Source organism: Puma concolor, chromosome B2 (genome assembly GCF_028749965.1).
Source record: "Puma concolor isolate L17-30 chromosome B2, mPumCon1.1.hap2, whole genome shotgun sequence".
NCBI classification, from domain to species: Eukaryota; Metazoa; Chordata; class Mammalia; order Carnivora; family Felidae; genus Puma; species Puma concolor.
Window position 1 is genome coordinate 35456778 of NC_141671.1, and position 22857 is coordinate 35479634.

The 22857-nt window shown below is 38.7% G+C and overlaps 1 protein-coding gene across 3 annotated transcripts in view; it reads right to left on the reverse strand.

The window, feature by feature from the left end:
- SLC26A8 (solute carrier family 26 member 8) overlaps positions 1-22857 on the reverse strand; it is an 85471-nt gene that overhangs the window by 41603 nt on the left and 21011 nt on the right. For all 3 annotated transcript variants that reach the window (XM_086706687.1, XM_025925743.2, XM_086706685.1), the window contains exons 4-7: positions 12981-13097; positions 11113-11294; positions 3411-3575; positions 2559-2708 (exon numbers count right to left, since the gene is read on the reverse strand). In XM_086706687.1, coding sequence (XP_086562813.1) covers positions 2559-2708; positions 3411-3575; positions 11113-11294; positions 12981-13097 — 614 coding nt within the window. The remainder of the gene's footprint in view (positions 1-2558; positions 2709-3410; positions 3576-11112; positions 11295-12980; positions 13098-22857) is intronic.

Sequence of the window (22857 nt, forward strand, 5' to 3'; positions counted from 1 at the left end):
CTGGATTATTTAGTATAGAATAGGTTATGCTGTGGTAACATACAAACCATGAGATCTTAGTGTTATTTTTTTGCCCTCACAGAGTGTTGTGGGTCAGTGTCTCTCCAGGGCAACCTCTTTGCAAATAGTGCCTCAGGGATCCAGGCTAATTCCACCTGGGGGACTATATTATTTTAACATACAGTCCTATGATTATCACACCAGGGAAAGAAAGAACATGGGGACTCACACCCTTTCTCCTATGCTTTGGCCCCAAAGTCACATGGTTCTGCCTAACTACGGGGCACCTGGGAAATAGACGGGAATACATGGACGTTTGGTGAACTTTTGGGATCTCTGCAACAGGACACTTCTTAAGGAGGAATTAATTCTCATGGACACCCAAGCACTCAGTGATCCTAATATGAGAAATGCTGACTTTAAAAACCTGAGCTTTATTTATGAAAATGTCTTTATCATTGTAAAAATGTTAATCATAATTGCAAAAGATTAATTTTATCAGTGGACTTTTTTAAAAGAAAGAAGAGGGGCGCCTGGGTGGCTCAGTCGATTAAGCGTCCAGCTTCAGCTCAGGTCTTGATGTCGCAGTTCATGAGTTCAAGCCCCGCGTCAGGCTCTGTGCTGACAGCTCAGAGCCTGGAGCCTGCTTCGGGTTCTGTGTCTCCCTGTCTCTCTGCCCCTCCCCTGCTCATGCTCTGTCTCTTTCTCTCTCTCAAAAATAAACATTAAAAAAACAATTTAAAAGAAAGAAGAAATATTGCTATTAGATAGTGGTGAGCCCCAGCTCTGCCACTTACTAGTGACACGGACTAGGCAATCCATTTGACATCTCATCTCCCTCAATTTCTCTACTGTAGCATAGTGAGGATTAAAGGAGGCTGAATAACAGAATGATCACAACACTATTAAAATAGAAACAAGGGTGCCTGGGTGGCTTAGTTGGTTGAGCATCTGACTTCAGTTCAGGTCATAATCTTTCCGTACGTGGGTTCAAGCCCTCTGCTGTCAGCATAGGGCTCACTTCGGATCCTCTGTCCCCCTCTCTCTGCCCCTCTCCTCTCTCTCCCTCACTCTGCCTCTCCCCAGCCCGTGCATTCTCTCTCAAAAATAAGTATTTACTTTTTAAAGTGTATTTATTTATTTTGAGAGAGAGAGAACACAAGTAGGGGAGGCACAGAGACAGAGGGAGAGAGGGAGAATCCCAAGCAGGCTCTGCACTGCCAGCACAGAGCCTGATACGGGGCTCAAACTCATGAACCGTGAGATCATGACCTGAGCCGAAATCAAGAGTCAGATGCTTAACTGACTGAGCCACCCAGGTGTCCCAATAAATAAACATACATACATACATACATACATACATACATACATACATACATAAGAAACAAGGGCATGGGCTTGCTCAATCAGCGGAATATGTGACTCTTGATCTCAAGGTTGTGAGTTTGAGCCCCACATTGGGGATAGAGATTACTTAAAAAATAAAAAAAAAGTAAAATAGAAACAAAATTCTACATAGAAGAAGATGGAAATTCACCAACACTGAGCATAAGCCTGTCATATATTTGAAAGAAGGAAACAGTGAATAAATGAAAACCCCAAATTATTAACTGTAGTTGATTTCGGGAGGTGCAGCCACAGGACTTTCTTTTCTTCTATTTTTTTCTTATGTTTTTCAAAATTGCTAAAATGAGCCTGGATTGCTTTCATAAGGAAAAAAAAAAAACTACTTATGAAATAGTATGAAAAAGAAGCAATGGAGAAAAATACTTTAAAAATAAGCATGTTTAGGGCGCCTGGGTGGCGCAGTCGGTTAAGCGTCTGACTTCAGCCAGGTCACGATCTCACGGTCTGTGAGTTCAAGCCCCGCGTCAGGCTCTGGGCTGATGGCTCGGAGCCTGGAGCCTGTTTCCGATTCTGTGTCTCCCTCTCTCTCTGCCCCTCCCCCGTTCATGCTCTGTCTCTGTCTGTCCCATAAATAAATAAAAACGTTAAAAAAAAAAAAAAAAAAAAGCATGTTTGGGGCACCTGGGTGGCTCAGTCACTAAGCATCCAACTCTTGATTTTGGCTCAGATCATGATCTCATGGTTTGTGGGTTCAAGACCCACACGGGGCATTGCTGTCAGTGTAGAGCCCACTTGGGATTCTCTGTCTCCATCTCTCTCTGTCCCTCCCCTGCTTTTGCACACACACACTCTCTCTCAAAATAAATAAATCAACTTAAAAAATAAGAAATTTGTTGAAAAATAAAAATAAGCATGTTTTACAAATAAAAGCTAGTACTTAAAATTAAATATATTCTGCTTTGTCACAATTTAACATATGTTTTTTAAACATCATTTTTATAGTATAGATCCTATACTATAGTATAGAGTACTATATAGTATATAGTATATACTATAGTATATAGTATATAGTATAGAGTACTCCTATAGTATAGAGAGATCCTCTGATCTCTCCCTTCCTAGGTTGCTTGCTTTTAATTAAAAAAATTTTTTTTAGAAAGTAGGCATTTTAAATGATCTAAACCGTGAATTGGGGGCATCAAAACACCTACCAGAAAAACTTCCATGGGAAACTCGATGGGATACTGATTGAAGGACATTTTGATACATTTGTTGCTTCTCAGGGCTACAACAGCAGTTAGAAATAGTAGGATGCTCGTAGAATTAGCTTTTGGGAGAGTTACACAGTAGTTAACTATGTTCTGAAAGAAAACAAAATTACAGAGGCTTAGAAAGGGGTATGAGAATTGCCTAAATCTAGAAGGCGACACTCCCTCAAGATTAGTTCAAAAAGAAATCCTTAGGCACAAAGGTCGTTATGAGCATTACTAGCACAGTGAAGGGAAATGGGAGGATATACATTTTTTTAAGTTGAAAAAGAGATATTAAAATATAATAATGCCCAATAAGGAGAGAATACACTTTATGTGTTTCAGTACAATGGAAAAGGACCCAGGAGTTCTGTTTACAGCCTATTCTTTACTATTTTTTCTAGACCATATATGCTCTTTAGAGTGACTCCTACACCGTTCTTTTAAGGGACTACTTAGCCATTTTGTGTTCTTTAGATATTTTAGAATACATGTCTGTTATGAGGCATGTAATGGGAAGAATTATGATAGATTACAGTATTCTAAAAACCAAAGTTTAATGCAAATCGTGTTTGTTTAAAAGGGCTGGGCAAAATGGTAATGAACTGAGAACATGTTAAATTATAACTGTATGCAACATGGTCCAACCGGCATCTGCAATTAATTCAGACTGTAAATCTAGAAGAGCTGAGATTATGTCTAGGACGGTGTTGGCTCTGCTCCCTATGCAGCAGTCTCTCCACTCGGGTCCACTTCCTTTTGGAGGCAAGGGGAGGGCACTGGTATCTCTGGGTGAAGGTAGAAATTACTCACATAGAAGAAGGAGATGGGACCAGAGTGGAAGCTAATCACAATCCCGAAGATGCAAGTCAGCTGGGACAGAATAATGTGTAGTGCCGTGGCCGCCAGGTAAGCGCTGATTGCCGCTTCCGGAAGGTAAGTGGCAATGAAGCCGAAACCTAACAAGCCCATTGATAGCTGTAGAAGGTTCAGATGAAAGAAAACCACAGTGAGAGGCAACCCACAATGGCGTCAATTAGGCACTCTCCAGGGGGCTTCCAACAAAAAAGTTCAGTTAGGCCCCTTGGATAAACTTCTCTCTTTTTCTCATCAACTGATAATTGAAGATACAAGGAAGTCCTTGGTGTCGATTCAGCAGCTCTGTACAGGTACTAGACCACACTTCTTTCTTCAGGAGCACTTAAGCTAAAGTTCTTGCCCCAGAATCTAGTGACCTTATCAATGTGACATTAACAGTGACCAAGTGATCAGAACAAGCTTTTGCCTTTTTAAAGCCCCTTTTGTTGCAAGCTTTGATAGCCCCTTTAAGGAGATGTTAACATCCCAGTGAGGAATGTGGCTTTTCACAAAGGAAAAGACAATTTAAAAAACTCCAGCTCAAACTTCTTGGCCTTCGACTTTTGTCTTTACTAAGAATGATTAAACTGAATTTGTCTTCAGGATTACATATAATATAATCTATTATAATATAGGTATATATGTATAATATATATATTATGTATACATATAGTATGTATGTATATGTATAGATGTATAATGTATATAATGTATGTATAATGTAAATATGTATATATGTAATCCTGAAATATATTATATATACATGTATTATAATAGATTATATTATATGTAATCCTGAAGACAAATTTAGTTTCTATTAAGTTCAGTGTATATAATAAATGATTTAGATGTTATACATGCATATGTACATGTAAAGTACTATATTATAGTATATATATAGTATATATTATATATAATAAGTTATAAACATATTGTATCATATATTACATATTAAATATAATGTTATAACAAAGTATTTTATATGTACTTATACATATATAATATATAAATTATATATGTGTCTTATATATTTGTATTTCTAAATATATAAAGAATCTAAAAGGTTACACCCCAAACTATTATCAGAAGTTATCTTTAGGGGCGCCTGGGTAGCTCAGTCAGGCTGGAAACCAACTCTTGGTTTCCGCTCAGAACACGATCTCACTATTTGGTGAGTTCAAGCCCCATGTTGGACTCTGCATTGGCACACAACCTGCTTTGGATTCTCTCTCCCTCCCTCTCTCTCTGCCCCTCCCGCACTCACTCTGTCTCTGTCCTCTCAAAATAAATAAATAAACTTAAAAAAAAAAAAAGAAGTTACCTTTGGGGAATGGAATTAAAAGTTGGGGCAATACTTTAAAATGTATGCATTTTTTTTTATTACTTGAGACTTTTGCAATCTACCTTTTTTTTTTTCTTCAAGTAGGCTCCATGCCCAACATGGGGATTGAACTCAAGACCCTAAGATCAAGAGTTGCATGCTCTACTGACTTAGCCAACCAGGCACCCCCCATTTTTTATAATAAAAAACAATGAGAAAACTGATGGACAGGGCTGCCTGGGTGGCTCAGTTGGTTAAGCATCGGCTCTTGATTTTGGCTCAGGTCATGAACTCGTGGTTCGTGAGATCGAGCCTCAAGTCAGGCTCTGCTCTGACCACATGGAGACTGCTTGAGATTCTCTCTCTCTCCCTCTCTCTCTGCCCTGCTTGCGTTCGTGCTCTCTCTCTCTCTCAAAATAAATAAATAAACTTAAAAAAAAAAAGGAAAATTGATGGACAGAGGGTGAGCTCCAATTCCCTTAAGAAGGCAGGTTAAGAAAACTTACAGAGCCTAGTGACGAAAATGGGTAAAGATAAACAAGTGTTGAACCTACTACTGTTCGCATTTCATCTGCCACTGCACTGGGACCTCAGAAAAAAAACTTGGAAGAACCAATCTTCTAACTTTAAAAGCTTTTTGTTTCCAAGCTTTCAGTCAGTTGGACACTGGGTCTCTAGAATGTCTGGTCATTACTGCCCAGTAGGCACCACTACTCTGGTCGGACCAGTTAGCTTCTTGTCTTTTGTGTGATTTCTGTTTCTGTGCTTGTGCACAGAAATTTTTTTTTTCCATTTCTGCCAATCCATGTCCATCATCTCTTTCAAGAGCTCAGGAAAATTCCTCTTCTTCAGGAGATGTGGTGAAAAGAGCATGATTCCTAGGGATGAAGACCTTGGCTTTCAATCCTGGCTCTGCCACTCACTAGCTGTGTGAGCTTGGACAAGTTAACTAAACTCTCTGAGCCTGTTTCCCCATCTATAAAAAGTGAGTAATACTCAACATGCAGTGTTTTGAATGAATTACATTGCATAAGACATGTAAAACACTTAGCTCAAATCTGAGAATAGTGACAAATACAAATACATTATCGCTCATTTTTAATACCATTTCTTCCTTCCACCATGTAAGTGGCAAATATCTATAAAACTCTTTCTTGCTCAGCTGTGATGTAGCATCAGAATCTGTGTTAATATAATTTTCTAGGCAGCCAATGTCAGTCAGTCAGAGTTGGCCTAGGACATGAAACCTATCTGCTATTCTTATAGAAAGCAGGTACTAGGGGCACCTGGGTGGCTCAGTTGGTTGAGTGTCCAACTCTTGATTTCTACTCAGGTCATGATCTCACGGTTCATGGGATCCAGCCGTGAGTCAGGCTCCCTCCTGACAGCATGGAGCCTGCTTGGGGTTCTCTCTCTCTTCTCTCTCTGCCCCTCCCCTAGCTCATATGCATGTACTTTCCCTCTTTCAAAATAAATAAATAAGCATTAAAAAAAAAAAAAAAAGAAAGTACTAAAGTTTCAGTGAATGAAGAAAAGTCTCAATATGTGGTTGTTTCCTTCACAGACAACTCCAACCAACTAAAGGTTATTCCTGTACTTTATATTCTTTTGACACAAAACACTTCACTTTTAGTAATATTAGCTTGAACTTTAAAATTATCTGAAGTGTGGATTCTGGAGGTAGACAACCATCAGTCTAATTCCCAGTTGGGATCTTACTGGCTGTGTGACCTTGGGCAATTCTCTTAACCTCTCTGTACCTTTGTTCCCTTAAAATAGGGTCATAGTAATACCTACATTCATACAAGGAGTCGTAAGGATCAGATGAGATGATTAATGTAAAGTGTTTTGAACAGTGACTAGCACGTAGCCTTAAATGTTAAACATTATTATCTGGTGCAGATTTCTTTTTTAAATTTAAACTTTTTATTTTAGATAAGTGTAGTTTGACATGCAGTTGTAAGAAACAGTACAGAGAGATCTGGTGTACTCTTTACTCAGTTTGCCCTAATAGTAGCATCTTGCAGAACTACAGTTGATCCTGAATACCACAGAGGTTAGGGGCACCAACCCTCCCCTCAAAACACACAGTTGAAAATCCATGTATAACTTTGATTCCCCAAAAGCTTAACTCCTTTTTAAATTTTTTTATTAAATTAAAAAAAATATCTATTTATTTTTGAAGGAGAGACAGAGCATGAGCAGGGGAGGAGCCGAGAGAGAGGGAGACACAAAATCAGAAGCAGGCTCTAGGCTCTGAGCTGTCAGCACAGAGCCCAATGTGGGGCTTGAACTCATAAGCCATGAGATCATGACCTGAGCTGAAGTTGGACACTCAACCGACCGAGCCACCCAGGTGTCCCTTAACTCCTTTTTAAAAAAGATTTAACTGTAAGTAATCTCTACACCCAACATGGAGCTTGAACTCACAATCCCAAGATCAAGAGTCATATGTCCCACCTACTGAGCCAGCCAGGCGCCCCCCCAAAAACATAACCCCTATTAGCCTACTGTTGACTGGAAACTTTACCAATAACATAAATAACTGATAAACACATACTTGGTATGTTATGTGTATTACATACTATATTATTACAATAAAGTAGGCTAGAGAAAAGGAAATGTTAAGAAAATCATAAGGAAGAGAAAATACATTTATAGTACTGCACTATATTTATCTTTTAAAGACTGCATATAAGCAGACCTGTGTGGTTCAAACTCATGTTGTTCAAAGGTCAATGGTAATTGTTTTAAATATTCCTGTCATATACATTTTGAATCACATCAGTGTTGTAATTTCACCTCAACCATCAAACATAATTTAGAAAGCACAGGATGACAAGGAAAATCTATCATATTCATCCATATTTTTACTCTTTCCATTGTTCTTTCTTCCTTCCAGTGGTTCCAAGATTCTTTCTTTTATCATTTCCTTTCTGTTTAGAGAACTTTCTTTAGCTTTTCTCTTAGGGTAGGTCTGCTGGTAGCAAATTCTCTTAGTTTTTCTTCATCTGAGAATGTCTTGATTTCCCTTTTATTCTTGAAGGATATTTTCACTGGGTATAGGATTTTGGATTGACAGTTCTTTTCTTCAGCAAATGGAAAATATTGTGCAACTTCCTTCTGGACTCTATGGATAAGAAATCTGCTGTCATATGAGTTGTCCACCCCCCTGCCCCATAGGTAAAGTGTTTCTCTCACTGCTTTCAAGATTGTTTTCATTGTCTTTAGTTTTCAGAATATTGACTATGATTCGTCTTAGTGTGTATTTCTATGGATTTAGTTTTTGAAAATTTCTCAGCTTTTTGAATCTGTAGGATTATGTCTTTTGCCGAATTTCAGGAGTTTTCAGCTGTTATTTCTTCAAGTAATTCAGCCCCATCTTTTTTCTCCTCTCTTTCTGGGACTCTTGTGATACCAATATTAGGTATATTAGGTATATCATTATCACCCTACTTGCCTCTGAGGTTTTGTTCATTTCTTTTTCCTGTCTACTTTCTCTCGGTTGTTCAGGTTGGATGATTTCTATTGCTCTTTCTTTGAATTCATTCATTCTTTCCTCTGTCTCCTCTATCCTCCTATTGAGTCCATTCTTTCCATTTTGAATTTTGGTTATTGTATTTCTCAGCTCTAAAATTTCCATTTGCTTCTTCACACTTTGTTTATTTGCTGAGAGTTTCTATTTTCTCACTTGTTTCAGGAATGTTCATTATTGCTCACTGAAGCATGTTTAGGATGGCTGCTTTAAAATCTTTGCCAGAGGATTCTAACATCTCTGTCATCATAGTATTGGCATCTTTTCACTGTCTTTTTTCGTTCAAGTTGAGATTTTCCTGGTTCTTGATATGACAAGTAATTTTCAGTTCAATTGTAGACATTTTGGGCACTGTGCTAGAAGATGCTAGATCTTATTTAAATATTCTGTTTTAGCTAGATTATTTTGACAAAGTGCTGGCAGGGGAAGGGGCAGGTGCCATCTTGTTACTGCCTATAGATGTAGAAGCCCAGGTTCTCCCCTCAGTTTCCACTGACTGCTGAGGCAGTGGGGACTCCTCATTATTGTTGGGCAGGGGTGGGAGTTCTGGCTCCCCACTAGCCCTCTGCTCATATTATCCTGGCTGGAAGAGACAGGAATGTCTTTACTTCTTCCCACTTGGCCTCCATGGACACTGCAGCAGAGAGGGTTGTCCCCTCTATGAGGCCATCTCTGACACCACCCCAGCAAAGGGTGGAAAGAGTGTCTCATTACTGCCTAATGGGAGTGCAAGTGTTGACTCCTTATTTGGCCTTCTCTGACAACCCCCAGTTGGGAGTGGGTGGGCACCTTATTACAGGTGGGTAAGAGTGATATGGTCTGGGCTCTTCAGTTGGCCTTTGCTGGTATGAGGGGGCTGATACCACAGTTTTGTTTTGTTTTTTTCTTGGTGTTTGTCTGGAGTATAGTAGTTATTATGTAAAATAACTTTTCAGTCTTGCTAGCCTCTTCTTGGTGCTGTGGCTATAAAGAACAGACATCTGTTAGGGCTTTTTTTTTTTTTTTTTTTCTCTTCCTATTTTTCTTTGTCTTCACCTATTAGCATTTTGGGTTTCTGGCTTCTTCAGCACCAAGTCTGAAATATACAAGGCAAAAAGAAAGCCCAGGGAATTCATCACTGTGTTATTCCTTGGGTCCGGTGGTTCTGAGTCAGTTTGCCCTCTTCTCTCCACTTTTCAGAGTGTTCTTATGTTTGCTTTATTAGTATAATGTTCCAAGGTTTTTAATTGTACTTAGCAGGAGGAATAGGGAAAAGTATATCGATTTCATCTTCCTGGAAATGGAATGTCTCCTCCTTTATTAAAAATTTTTTTAATGTTTATTTATTTTTGAGACAGAGAGAGAGAGAGACAGACGCGAGCAGGGGAGGGGTGGAGAAAGAGGGAGATACAGAATCTGAAGCAGGCTCCAGGCTCTGAGCTGTCAGCACAGAGCCCGACGCGGGGCTTGAACTCACGGACTGCGAGATAATGACCTGAGCCGAAGTCAGACGCTCAACCAATTGAGCCACCCAGGTGCCCCAATTAAAAAAAAATTTCTTTTAATGTTTATTTATTTTTGAGGTACTGACTCAAAAACAAATGAGTTTTAATGTTTATTTTTGAGGGTGCTGACTGCCCATTAGTTTGTCTTCTCTTACAAGACTGAATTTTTTAACCACAGGAATTATATTTACGTTTTTATTTTTGATCTCTGTCAAAGTACCAAATTCATATTTCTGTGCCCAGTAATTATAACATATTGATGCTTACTATGTGACAGGCTCTGAGCTGAGTGCTTTACATGTATTTTCTCATTTAATCCTAAGAGTCCTGCAAATGTTATTATTTCCATTTTATACACGAGGAAACCAAGGCTCATAAAGGTAAGGTGATTTAGGTAAGTTATATAGCTGGTATCAGGGTCGGAGTCAGCTCACTCTGGTAGCCTGATGTAGGTTCCCAATAAATCCTTACCTAATAAAAGATGGTCTCAGGAGAGATCAGCAAAAATTAGCTAGACAGAGGATTGATTGGTTGAGAAGAAAGAGAAATAAAGCTAGCATATGTGACTTTAGGTCAATGGATGAAGCTTTAGATGGTAAATTCTCACAGAGAATCAAAGACATGCCAAAAATAAGTTTCGATATTTTAATAAGTCATTGATATTATTGTCCTTTAACTGTGCTTCTGTCATTGAAGAAAAGAACTCCAGGTCTGACTCTAATGCTTACTTAACCCAAGATATAGTATGTAAGCCTACAAGTGCTATTCTTGTTGAAAAAATACAAAGAATTAAAAAAAATTTTTTTTTAATGTTTATTTATTTTTGAGAGAGAGACAAACAGACAGAACATGAACAGGGAGGAGCAGAGAGACAGGGAGACACAGAATCTGAAGCAGGCTCCAGGCTCCAAGCTGTCAGCACAGAGCCTGATGCAGGGCTCAAACCCACAAGCCGCAAGATCATGACCTGAGCTGAAGTCAGACGCTCAACCGACTGAGCCACCCAAGCACCCCAAAAGAATTTTTTTTTAAACGTAAAATCGTGAATAGGACTCTAGACCATAGTCCCTGGAGCCCTTCTTTAGCTTTATGGAAAGGACTGATGAGACTGTTCAGTATCTCATCCTGAATCAGTGGTGGGTGGAGGAGGAAGAATTTTCGTCACTGAGGAGAGTGTATCTACACATCCCATAGGCTTCCCCCAAATAAATCACTAAAGTCTCACATACATCGCAATGGATAACAGGACCAACAAAAGGAAGAGGTCTGTTTGTAGCTCCTTTGTTTATTTCAGGGGTTCAGAGACTCAGATCCTACCTGAATAATCCCAGTCAGAAAAGTTGTGGATGCCACCACACTCAAGGATCTATTATAGTCCTCAAAGAAGGAGGGCTTAGAAAAGTCATCCTTGATGAAAGCCCCCAGAATCAGGTGGCCACTGTTGAACGGGTACAATCTCAGGACATTGATCATCAGAGCACTCACAAGGAAGTAGGAACCTATGAAAGAAGGTGTTTAGGCAGAAAAGAGAAGTTTAAAACAAAAATTTTTAGTGTTTATTTTTTAAGAGAGAGAGAGAGAGAGACTGTGAGCAGGGAAGGGGCAGAGAGAGAGGGAGACACAGAATCCGAAGCAGGCTCCAGGTTCTGAGCTGTCAGCACAGAGCCCAACATGGGGCTTGAACTCATGGACTGCGAGATCATGACTTGAACCTGAGTCGGACCCTCAGCCGACTAAGCCACCCAGGCGCCCCACTGAAGTTTTAAATGCAGGTAAACTGACATAGTGGACAGAAGGAAGGTATGGTCTGATGTTGTTTTGCCTCTGATCTCAAGAACTTTTCTCTTTTGAAAGTGGCCACTGAGAAGTAAGAAAGAGCAGAGGAAAGAACTCTGGTTCCACATGCTGTGACCAACTCCTAGCATTTAGATCTTGGTGTCCACATATTACCCTCTCTGCAAGTGGGCATATGGAGTGGGATCAAGGGGAAATTGCATATCAGGCTCAGCCACTTTACCTGGTCTTAGAGACAGTAAAAAGTGAGATGGTGGTGAGAGGATCAGAAAACAAAGCTAATCAATAATAATAAGAAGAAAAAAATAACACCTAACACTTATGAAGGATTTACTAGGTGCAAAATGACACTGAGCTTAACCTGTTTCAAACATAATTTCATTTAGTCCTCGCATCGACATATGGGAACAAAGGCAAATCTTACCTTTAAACTACCTAACAGAAATAAAACTCTAAGTGCCTTATTATCTGTATTTGGAAATGATTGCAGTGTGCCCCAGGAGCCTGGAAATATGGCAATAAAAGTGTCCTCTCAGTGTCCAAATGTAAAATCAACACATAATGGATTTTAGTAAAGACGTGGGATATTGTCCTTAAAAAAGGCAGGGTAGCACTCTGCATCTAGGACGATGGGATGGTAACCAGCCTGAATATATAAACACATCCGGAGAAAAAGTGTGTCAGTCAAAATGGTCAAGGTTGCCTGGGTGGTCAGTCGTTCAGTGGGGAAGGTCAGGAAAAGGCACTTCACTAAGCAGCTGTTGGCAATGCCCTTCCAACATTATTGGGCGTTTTGTATTTGATTTCTATGCCAGTTTACCTAGGCGAAGAAAATGTGCTGCTTCTATGACCTTCAACCAGTGTGGTGCCTGTAACAATTATTTCTAAATATAAATTAGGAGACGGACTTTTGACTCAGGGAAGGGACCTGCTTATCCTTGGATTTGAATGCTTTGATTACTGTGACAGCATTTTCTTACTGTAAATTATAAGCTAACACAACTATTAGAAAGTAGGCCACGGACTGGTTATTACAGGTCCAGATGAAAGATGGATGCACTCTAGGAATATTGGCAAAATTGCCTCTGAATCTTCCAGGTTGAGGGCAGTCAGATTTCAAACGTGTGGTAATTTCACCAAGGGAAGTACCTCCTGCCACTTAATTCCTTTGGGAAACAGCTCGCCGGCCGATTTGTCTGGAGGTGGCATTAATAATGACACCCTGGAAGTGTTCAGTCTCTAAAATCTGAACACTGAAATGGATAGAATGTCCATCTTCTGCCTCCATTTTTTTGTACCTGAAACACAGTTTTAATTTGGGTTCTTGGCAATAAGGAAACGATTAAGACAGAGACTCTATCCACCTCCTGTGGTTCCAGTGCTGAACTCACCAATGGACATTTGATGACACGATCCAAAAATGACATAAATTACTGAAGAACAGAAAGCTGCGTAACAGACATTGAGAGGAGGAATCAGCTGCCTTGCCAGCAAACTAAACGTCAGGGCTGAAAAACAAGATAATTTAAGTAAGAAAAGGTAGGCTGGCTTTTAAAAGCCACCCTGAATAAAAACTGTAAAGAATATTTAAAATAAAAACAATCCAGTATGTAGCTGACAGAATGTGGGAACAATATGTCTGGCTATACGGCTCTTAATTAGCACCTTTATTATCTCCTTTGATTCCTAGCTTCTACTTCTACTACATGCTATTTACACCTCAATTCTAAATCAGAGGCTTAAACACCCTTCACTTCAAGGTCTTCATGCTAATCATGGAAAACAGACATCATAACAATAAGACCTCTAATTCCAACAGCTCAGAAGCAGCCCCATTCCACCCCTAGTCTAGTTAGCAGAAGACCCTGGGAATCCTCTAGGACTGGAAATAAAGCTGGAGAGCGAGGCAAGGATCCCACTTAACTGACATGATTCCAATTTGGTATGTGTTGTCTCTCTTCCATATGCCAATCACTCCAGTCTCTTCTTTCAGCTCCTTCTTCTATACTTACTTTCTTTTCTTTTCTTTTTTTAAAGTTTATTTATTTTTCAGAGTGGGGGACGGGTAGAGAGAGAGGGGGACAGAGGAATCGAAGTGGGCTTTGCACTGACAGCAGAGAGCCTGACATGGAGCTTGAACCCACGAACCACAAGATCATGACCTGAGCCGAAGTTGTACACTTAACCGACTGAGCCACCCAGGTGCCCCTACTTTTTAAGAAGCACCATGAGAATTTGGAAGTTTTGAAGCAAATGGATTAACATGCATGGTGGCATCCTTTGGTGTCTCAAGCCCACAGCTCCTGCCCTGAGGGCCTATCTTCAACTTACATCATACGGTGTGCTCATCTGAATTCAGTTATGAGTTTAGTGAGCTGATTTAGTGTCTTAGACAAAACAAGGCTCTGTGTGTGTGTGTGTGTGTGTGTGTGTGTGTGTGTAGAAGGTCAAACACATACAAAAATAGAGTATAATGAACTCCCATGTACCCATCACCGGCTTCAACAGTGGTCATCTCATGGCCAGTCTTGTCTCCTCTATTCCCTCACTCCTCTCCCACTCCATATTAGTTTGAAGCAAATCCAAGACATCAAATTATGTCATCTGCAGATATTTCAGTATATATCTTTAAAAGAAAACCCTCTTTTTTTTTTTTTTTTTAAAGTAATCTTTATGCCCAACAAGGAGCTCAAACTCATGACCCTGAGATCAAGAGTCTCATGCTCTTACTGACTGAGCCAGCCAGGTGCCCCAAAAGCAAACCCTCTTTTAATTTAACTACAATACCATCATTATACCTAAGCAATTAATAATAGTCAGTGTTCAAATTTCCCTGCTTATCTCATAAATAGTTGTTGCAGTAGACAGCCCTTAAGATGATTTGCTCATTGGTATCCATGCTTTTTGTGTGACCCCCACCCCCTCAGTGTGAGATGGACCTAGTAACTTACATCTAATAAACAGACTACAACAAAAATGGTAGGGTGTCACTTCTGAGAGTAGGTTGCAAGAAGACTGTGGCCTCTGTCTTGGTTGCTCTCTGACTCTCTGTCTCTTTCATCCAGGTCACCAGTTGCCAGACTTGGCTTCAAAGGGGTGTGACCAATGCAATTACACGGGCTCAGAAGGCTCCACACTTGGCTTAACACTCTATGACTATTTTGAAATTCTGAATAATTTTTGAACTAGGGGTTCCGCATGTCGTCGGCCCTGCCAGCTGTCATGATGTGAGGGTACTCAAGCACTGATGGAGAGGCCCCCAAGGTGAGAAGCACATGAGGGAGCCTGAAGGCTGATCCTCCAGCCTCAGTAGAGCCTTGAGATGACTGACAGCTTGACTACAAGCACGTGAGAAACCATAAGCCAAAGATATGGTGGGTTTTGGGGTGATCTTTATTTTTTTTTTTTAATTTTTTTTTTTAACGTTTTTATTTATTTTTGGGACAGAGAGAGACAGAGCATGAACGGGGGAGGGGCAGAGAGAGAGGGAGACACAGAATCGGAAACAGGCTCCAAGCTCTGAGCCATCAGCCCAGAGCCTGACGCGGGGCTCGAACTCACGGAGCGCGAGATCGTGACCTGGCTGAAGTCGGACGCTTAACCGACTGCGCCACCCAGGCGCCCCCTGGGGTGATCTTTAAAAAAAAAAGCATTTGCTGGGGCACCGGGTGGCTCAGCCAGTTAAGCGTCCAACTCCTGATCTCTACTCAGGTCATGATCTCATGGTTCTTGAGATCGAGCCCCATGTCAGGCTCTGTGCTGACAGCATGGAGCCTGCTTGGAATTCTCTCTCTCTCCCTCTCACTCTCTCTGCTCCTGTCCCACTCCTCTCTCTCTCTCTCTCTCTCTGACTCTTTCTCTCAAAATAAATAAACCTTTAAAAAAAGCCAAACTGTTTTCCAAATGGCTTTATAATTTACACTCCCACCAGCATTGTGTGACAGCTCCCATCAACTGCAACTGTGTTAGCATATGATACTGTCAGATTTTAAATTTCAGTGTGTATGAGTTAGCATGTAACTCATTTAAATTTCACTTTTCACTACATGGGTTGTCAATAATATTGATCAATCTCATTGCATTGTTTCCTTACAGATATGTGGGAGTATATATATTACAGATTTGAATCCTTTGTTGGGTGTATGTGTAACAAATATCTCTCTGATTCTGTGGTTCGCTTTTCAATCTTTATGTATCTTTGAGTGAACAACACTTTTACTTAATTTATTAATCTTTTCCTTTCAGGTGAGTGCTTCTTATATCTTGTTTAAGAAATTATTTTCTGCTTCAAGATCGTGAAGACATCCTCCTAAATAATTCTAAAAAAATCTTTATTATTTTACCTTTCACATTTAGGTCTTTAATGTACCAGGAGGAGGTTTTTGTATATGGCGTGGAGTAGAGATCTAAAAATTGTTTTTTCGGGGCGCCTGGGTGGCGCAGTCGGTTAAGCGTCCGACTTCAGCCAGGTCACGATCTCGCGGTCCGTGAGTTCGAGCCCCGCGTCGGGCTCTGGGCTGATGGCTCAGAGCCTGGAGCCTGTTTCCGATTCTGTGTCTCCCTCTCTCTCTGCCCCTCCCCCGTTCATGCTCTGTCTCTCTCTGTCCCAAAAATAAATAAAAAACGTTGAAAAAAAATTTAAAAATTGTTTTTTCATATAAGTATCAGGTTGTTTTGTATCATTCATCAAAAAGTTTATTTCTAGGGGCACCTGGGTGGCTCGGTCAGTTAGGTGCCTGACTCTTGGTTTCAGATCAGGTCATGATTTCATGGTTCATGAGTTCTAGACCCTCCATCGGCCTCTGCACTGATGTTATTGAGCCTGCTTGAGATTCTCTAAATAAATAAATAAATAAATAAATAAATAAATAAATAAATAAATAATTTTTAAAGTATTTTTCTATAGTGACACATCTGATATAAGCTAATATACATGTGTGTGTCTTTTCTGTTCCATTGGTCTAATAGTCTATTTCTGCAATACCACAGCTTTACTATCTTGTAGTAATTAGTTTAGTAATAATTTTGGTGTTAGTAATGGCCTATTTTTATTGTGAAATATAATGCACATACATAAAGTGCATTAAAACAGATGTTGAGCTGAATAAATACTTATAAAACAAACACCTTTGTTATCACCACCCCAGTATTTGATTACAATTCCATCTATCCCCACAAAAGTATTCATTATTTTGATTTTTGTGACAATACTTTCTTTGCTTTTCTTTATAGTTTTACCACTAGTGTACAGATGGAGTTATTACACTGAATACAATTTTTATTTCTGCTCTTTTGCTCCGTATTATGTATATGAGAGACTTCCATGTTGGGGTGAGTTGCTTGAGACTGCCCATGTTTCTTCTGTGTATTCCAATATATGCATATATGAGTGTTTGTTTATTCTGTCCACTTTTAATGAACATTATCTTAAATATTATAACTTTATACTAAGTCTTGATAATTGGAGGAGCAAGTCCTCCCATGTTGCTTTTCTCCAAAGAATTTGACCATACTTGGCTTTTGCATTTACATATACATCTTAGAATCTTCTTAAAATGTTCCATTACAAAATGGATTTACATTAAAATTATAATGAATCTATCAAACTTATTTTGAGAGAGCTGAGATCTTTACATATTGAGTCTTCTTTTTTTTAGGTTTTATTTTATATTTGAGAAACAGAGACAGACAGACAGACAGAGTGTGAGCAGGGGAGTGGCAGAGAGACTGAGACAGAATCTGAAGCAGGCTCCAGGCTCCAAGCTGTCAGCACAGAGCCCGATGCAGGGCTCAAACTCATGAGCAGTGAGATCATGACCTGAGCCAAAGTCAGACACTTAACCAACTGACCCACCCAGGCACCCCTAAATATTCAATCTTCTAACCCATGAACATGTTATATTTCAATTAATTTCCATTAACTTAATTAATTAATATTACTCGGTAAAGTTGTATAATTTCTCTAAATGGGTATTACACATCTTTTCTTAGTTTCATTATAATTTACTTCATATTTATTACGCTTTGGTAAATGGCATCTTTTTAAAAATTTCACTTCTTGTTTCCTGCAGGTATATAGGAATATAATTGATTTTTATATGTTGATCTTGGATCCAGCAACCTTGACAAAATCTCATTAATTCTATTAATTTATTTGTAGATTGTTTTCTTCATTAAAAATTATCATCTATGAATAATGAAGTTTTATTTCTTCCTTTACAATCCTTACACCTTATATTTCTTTTTCTTACTTTAATACACTATGAATTCCAGTATAATGTTGAATAGCTCCTATTTACTCTTGATAAGCAACATATAGCATAAACAGAAAGCCTTTTGAAATGTAGGGTTTCAAATAATTTACCAATACAAGGAAGTAAGAGAATTACTTGGTAAGTGCCTGAGAACTAAAGTGATCTAGTCTCAGGTAAGCTTAGGCTGTGGAGAAATAAAGGGAAACCAAGTTTCCAAACTTTCCAACACTTTAACATTTTTTTAAATTTTGAGCTAGTTTTAGACTTACAGGAAAGTTACAAAAATAATACGGAGTTTCCATATATCCCTTACCTAGCATCTCTTGATGTTAACATTTTTTATAGTCTTGGTATAATTATCAGAATCAGGGAATTAACATTACAAATTAACTAAAGACTTAATTTGAATCTCATCACCGTTTTCTCACTAATTTCCTTTTTCTGTTCCACGACTCTATCCAGAGTCCCACATTCTATTTAGTTGTTATTTCTCCTTACCCTGCAATCTGTAATAGTTCCACAGGCTTTGTCTTTCTGGACTTTGACGCTTTGAAAGAGTATTAATAGATCAGTTATTTTGTCAAATGCCTCTCATTTCGGGGTAGTCTTAGGTTTCCTCATGAGTGTACTAAGGTTACACATTTTGGGCGAGAATGCTACAGACCTCATCTGTTGTGTCCTTCTTAGTGCATCATATCACAGGATTCATGATCTCTAAATGCCTTACTGTTGGTGATATAGCATTGGTTGTTTCAAGTTGTTTCTCCCAGATTCTCTAATGCAGAGTAGTGGAGTAGTTAACAAATATCTTTAGGAAGATACTTTGAAACTATGCAGATCTCTACATAGTTTGCAAACTTTCACCCACTAATTTAAAATCAGTTAGTGGACTTTATCATGACAATTATTACTGTGGTGTTTCCTGAATGGTGATTTTGTATTTTCTTTTACATTTATAAATTGGAATTCTACTATGAGGAAGATCTAGCAGTTTTTATCTATCTATCTATGTATTTAATTTTTAAAAAGATTTTATTTTTTTAAGTGTATTTATTTATTTTGAGAGACAGTAGAGGCAAGGGAGGAGCAGAGAGAGGGGGAGAGAGAGAATCCCAAGCCAAGATCTGCACTGTCAGTGCAGAGCCCGACATGGGGCTTGAACCCACAAACTGTGAGATCATAACCTGAGCTGAACTCAAGAGTCAGACACTTAACCAAGTGGGCCACCTAGGTGCCCCCTAAAAGATTTTATTTTTAAGTAATCTCTACACCTAACATGGGGCTCAAACTCACAACCCCAAGATCAAGAGTCACATGCTCTACCAACTGAGCCAGCCAGGCACCCCTAGCACTTTTTAAATAAGTTCTTCACCGTGTAGTACTTTTGTTTCATTTGAGAAAATTATTAAATGTCAGGTACTACCTATTCAAGTGTAAGTAAAACTTTTGAATTATTTACACTACAGATTATTCCATTATTCACACTACTTAAAATAATACACAATCTCTCAGCCAGTTAGCAAGAGTTGCTCAGATTCATGCATTTATATAGTCATGTGATTATTATTATTCCACAAAGATCTTGAGTACCCACTATGTGCTAAATACTGTGCTGGGTACTAGGTATACTTATATGTCCTAATGCCTTTTGGTATGAAATTACACTGATGATTTGGTAATTTAGCAATGAGATGTCCACAACTTTGACCATAAATAAAGGACCTTTCATAAGTGGCAGTGGGTAGAAGGCTCACAGTTAGAGAATCAGTGCCAAGAGTTCAGGTCTCTCATTGCAGCCCCACAGGAATGCTCTAGAGAGTTTCTGATATTTTCCTGGAAGTGAAGGTACTCACACGAATGGATCATTTTGGTTTATAGCCGCCACATAGAAATTTGAAAAGGTACTCCTTTATTCCAGGAATGCAAGGCTAATTCAATATTTAAATATCAATGTAATCTACCATATTAATGGTCTAAAGAGAAAAATCACATGGTCATATCAATAATGCAGAAAAAGCATTTGACAAAATACAACATCCACTCATGATAAAAATTCTCAGTGAACTAGAATAGAATGGAAAGTTCCTCCACCTAATAAAGGGCATCTACAAAAATCCTACAGCTAACATCATACTTAATGGTGAGAGATTGAATGTTTTCCGTCCGAAGATCAGCAACATGTCAAAAATATCTATTCTCACCACTCTTATTCAACAGAGTACATATAAGTCTTAGTCAGTACAATAAGCAAGAGAAAGTCATAAAAGCCATTCAGATTAGAAAGAAACACAACTGTCCCTATTTACAGATGACAAGATTATCAATGTAGTAAGTCCCAAGGAATCTACAAAAGATTCTTGGAACTAATAAATGAGTTACAGGATACAAGGTGAATAGACAAATCAATTGTATTTCTATATGCAAACAATGAATAATTGGAAACCAAACATGTTTTTAATTGCCACGCACAGTATCTCCAAAATGAAACACTCAGGTCTAATTCTAACAGAACATGGACAGGATCTGTATGCTGAAAACTCCAAATGCTAATGAAAGAAATCAAGGAAAACGAAAGTAAATGGAGAGACATAATGTGACCATGAACTGGAAACTCAATATAATAAAGACATCAATTATCCCCAAAGTGATCTATGGACTTAATGTAGCAGCTATCAAAATCTCCGTAGGGTTTTTTGGTAGGTTAAACAAGCTGATTCTAAAAGTTATATAGAATAGCTAAAATAGCTTTGAAAAAGAACAAAATTGGAAGGATCACACTATCCAATTTTAAGACTCATTATAAAGATAGAATAATCAAGACATGATATTGGTAAAGGGATAGACAAGTAGATCAATGGGACAGAATAGAAAGTCCAGAAATAGACATACAAAAATATGGCTCTTTGATCTTTGACAAAAGTGCAAAAACAATTCAATTAAGGATAGTCTTTAAAAATCATGTTGAAAACACAACAAAAACTAAAGCTTGACCTAAACTTCACACTTTATGTAAAGATTAACTCAAAATGGATCATGGATCTAAATGTAAAACATAAAGCTATAAGTCTTTTAGAAAAAAACATAAAAGAAAATCTTTGTGACCTGGGGATTAGGTGTAAAGTTCTTACATACAGTAGGAAAATCACAATCCATAAAAGGAAAGAAATGGATAAACTGGACTTATTAAAATTAAAACCTTTTGTCCTGTCAAAGACACTCTCAAGAGAAAAAAAAGATAAGCTACACACCGAGAAAAAATATTTGCAAATTGTATGTATGACAAAAGATTGGTATCTAGAATACATAAAGAAGTCTCAAAAATTAACAATAAGAAAACAGAATTTTTTTTTTTGAATTAAAAAATGGGCAAAGGACTTGAACAGGCACTTCACCGAAGAGATTATGAGGATGGTGAATAAGAACATGAAAAGATGTTCAACCCCATCGGCCATTAGGGAAATACAAATTAAAACCACAATGAGATCTCACTATATACCTCTTTTAATGGCTACAAGAAAAAATACTAAAAACTAGTCCTCATCAAAATCGAGAATTTTGCTCTGTAAATACTCTGAAAAGACAGGCTACAGATTGGGAGAAATTATCTCCAAAACACAAAAGACAAAGGACTAGTATCTAGACTATGAATAACTCTTGAAACTCAACAGTGAAAATGCAAACAATCCAATTAGAACATGAGCAAAAGACAAGAGCCATTTCATTAAAATATTTAGGTGAGTAAATTAGCATATGAAAAGATGTTAACCATCATTGGCCATTAGGGAAATGCAAACTGAAACCACAAGAGACCTCACCACATCCCTGCTAAAATGGCTAAAATAAAAAGTAGTGACAAATGCTAGTGGGCATGCAGAGCAACTGTATCAGAGATTGCTGGTAGGAACATAAAATGATACAACCATTCTAGAAAATAGCTTGGCAATTACTTAAAACTCTAAACCTGTAACTACCGTACAATCCCATAATTGTGCTCCTGGACGATTATCCCAGAGAAAAGAAGACTGTGTTCATTAACCTACACACAAATGTTTCATAGCAGCTATATTTGTAATAGCCAAAAATTTGAAAATGATCCAGATGTACTTTAAGGGTAAATGTTTAAATAAGATGTGGTGCGGGGTGCCTGGGTGGCTCATCAGTTAAGTGTCCAACTTTGGCTCAGGTCATGATCCATAGTTTGTGGGTTCTAGCCCTGCATCAAGCTCTGTGTCTGACAGCTCAGAGCCTGGAGCCTGCTACGGATTCTGTGTCTCCCTCCCACCCTCACACTCTGTCTCTGTCTCTGTCTCTCTATCAAAAATAAATAAACATTAAAAATTTTTAAATAAACTGTGGTGCATCCATACCATGGAATACTACTCAGCAATAAAAAAAAGGAATAAACTATTGATACATACAACAACCTAGATGAATCTCCAGAGAATTAAGATGGGGGGAGGGGGAAGGCAATCTCAAAGAGTTACATACTATATGACCCTATTTATGTAACTGTCTCAAAATGACAACATTCTAGAAAAGAACAGTTTAGTGGTTTCCAGGGTTAAGGAGGGGATGGGGGCAAGGGGTAAGTGGGGGTAACTATAGAAGGGCAACATGAGGGGCGCCTGGATGGCTCAGTTGGTTGAGCATCTGACAATTGATTTTGGCTCGGGGTCATGATCCCAAGGTTGTAGGATCGGGCCTTGCATTGGGCTCTGCATTGAGCTCAGAGCCTGCTTAAGAGTCTTTCTCTCTCTCTGTCTCTCTCTCTCTCCCTTTGCCCCTCTCCCCCGCTCGCAGTCTGTCTCTCAAAAAATAAAACAAAAACAAAAACAAAAAAACCCCAAAAAACAACAACCTTAAAAGTAAAGGGCAACATGAGGGATCCTTGTGGTGGTGGAAATAAATAAAAAATACAGACAATATAAAATGAAGGGTGTGGAGGAACTAGAATTCTCATACCTTGCTGGTCGGAATGTAAAAGGGCAGGTACAGCCACTCAGGTACATAGACT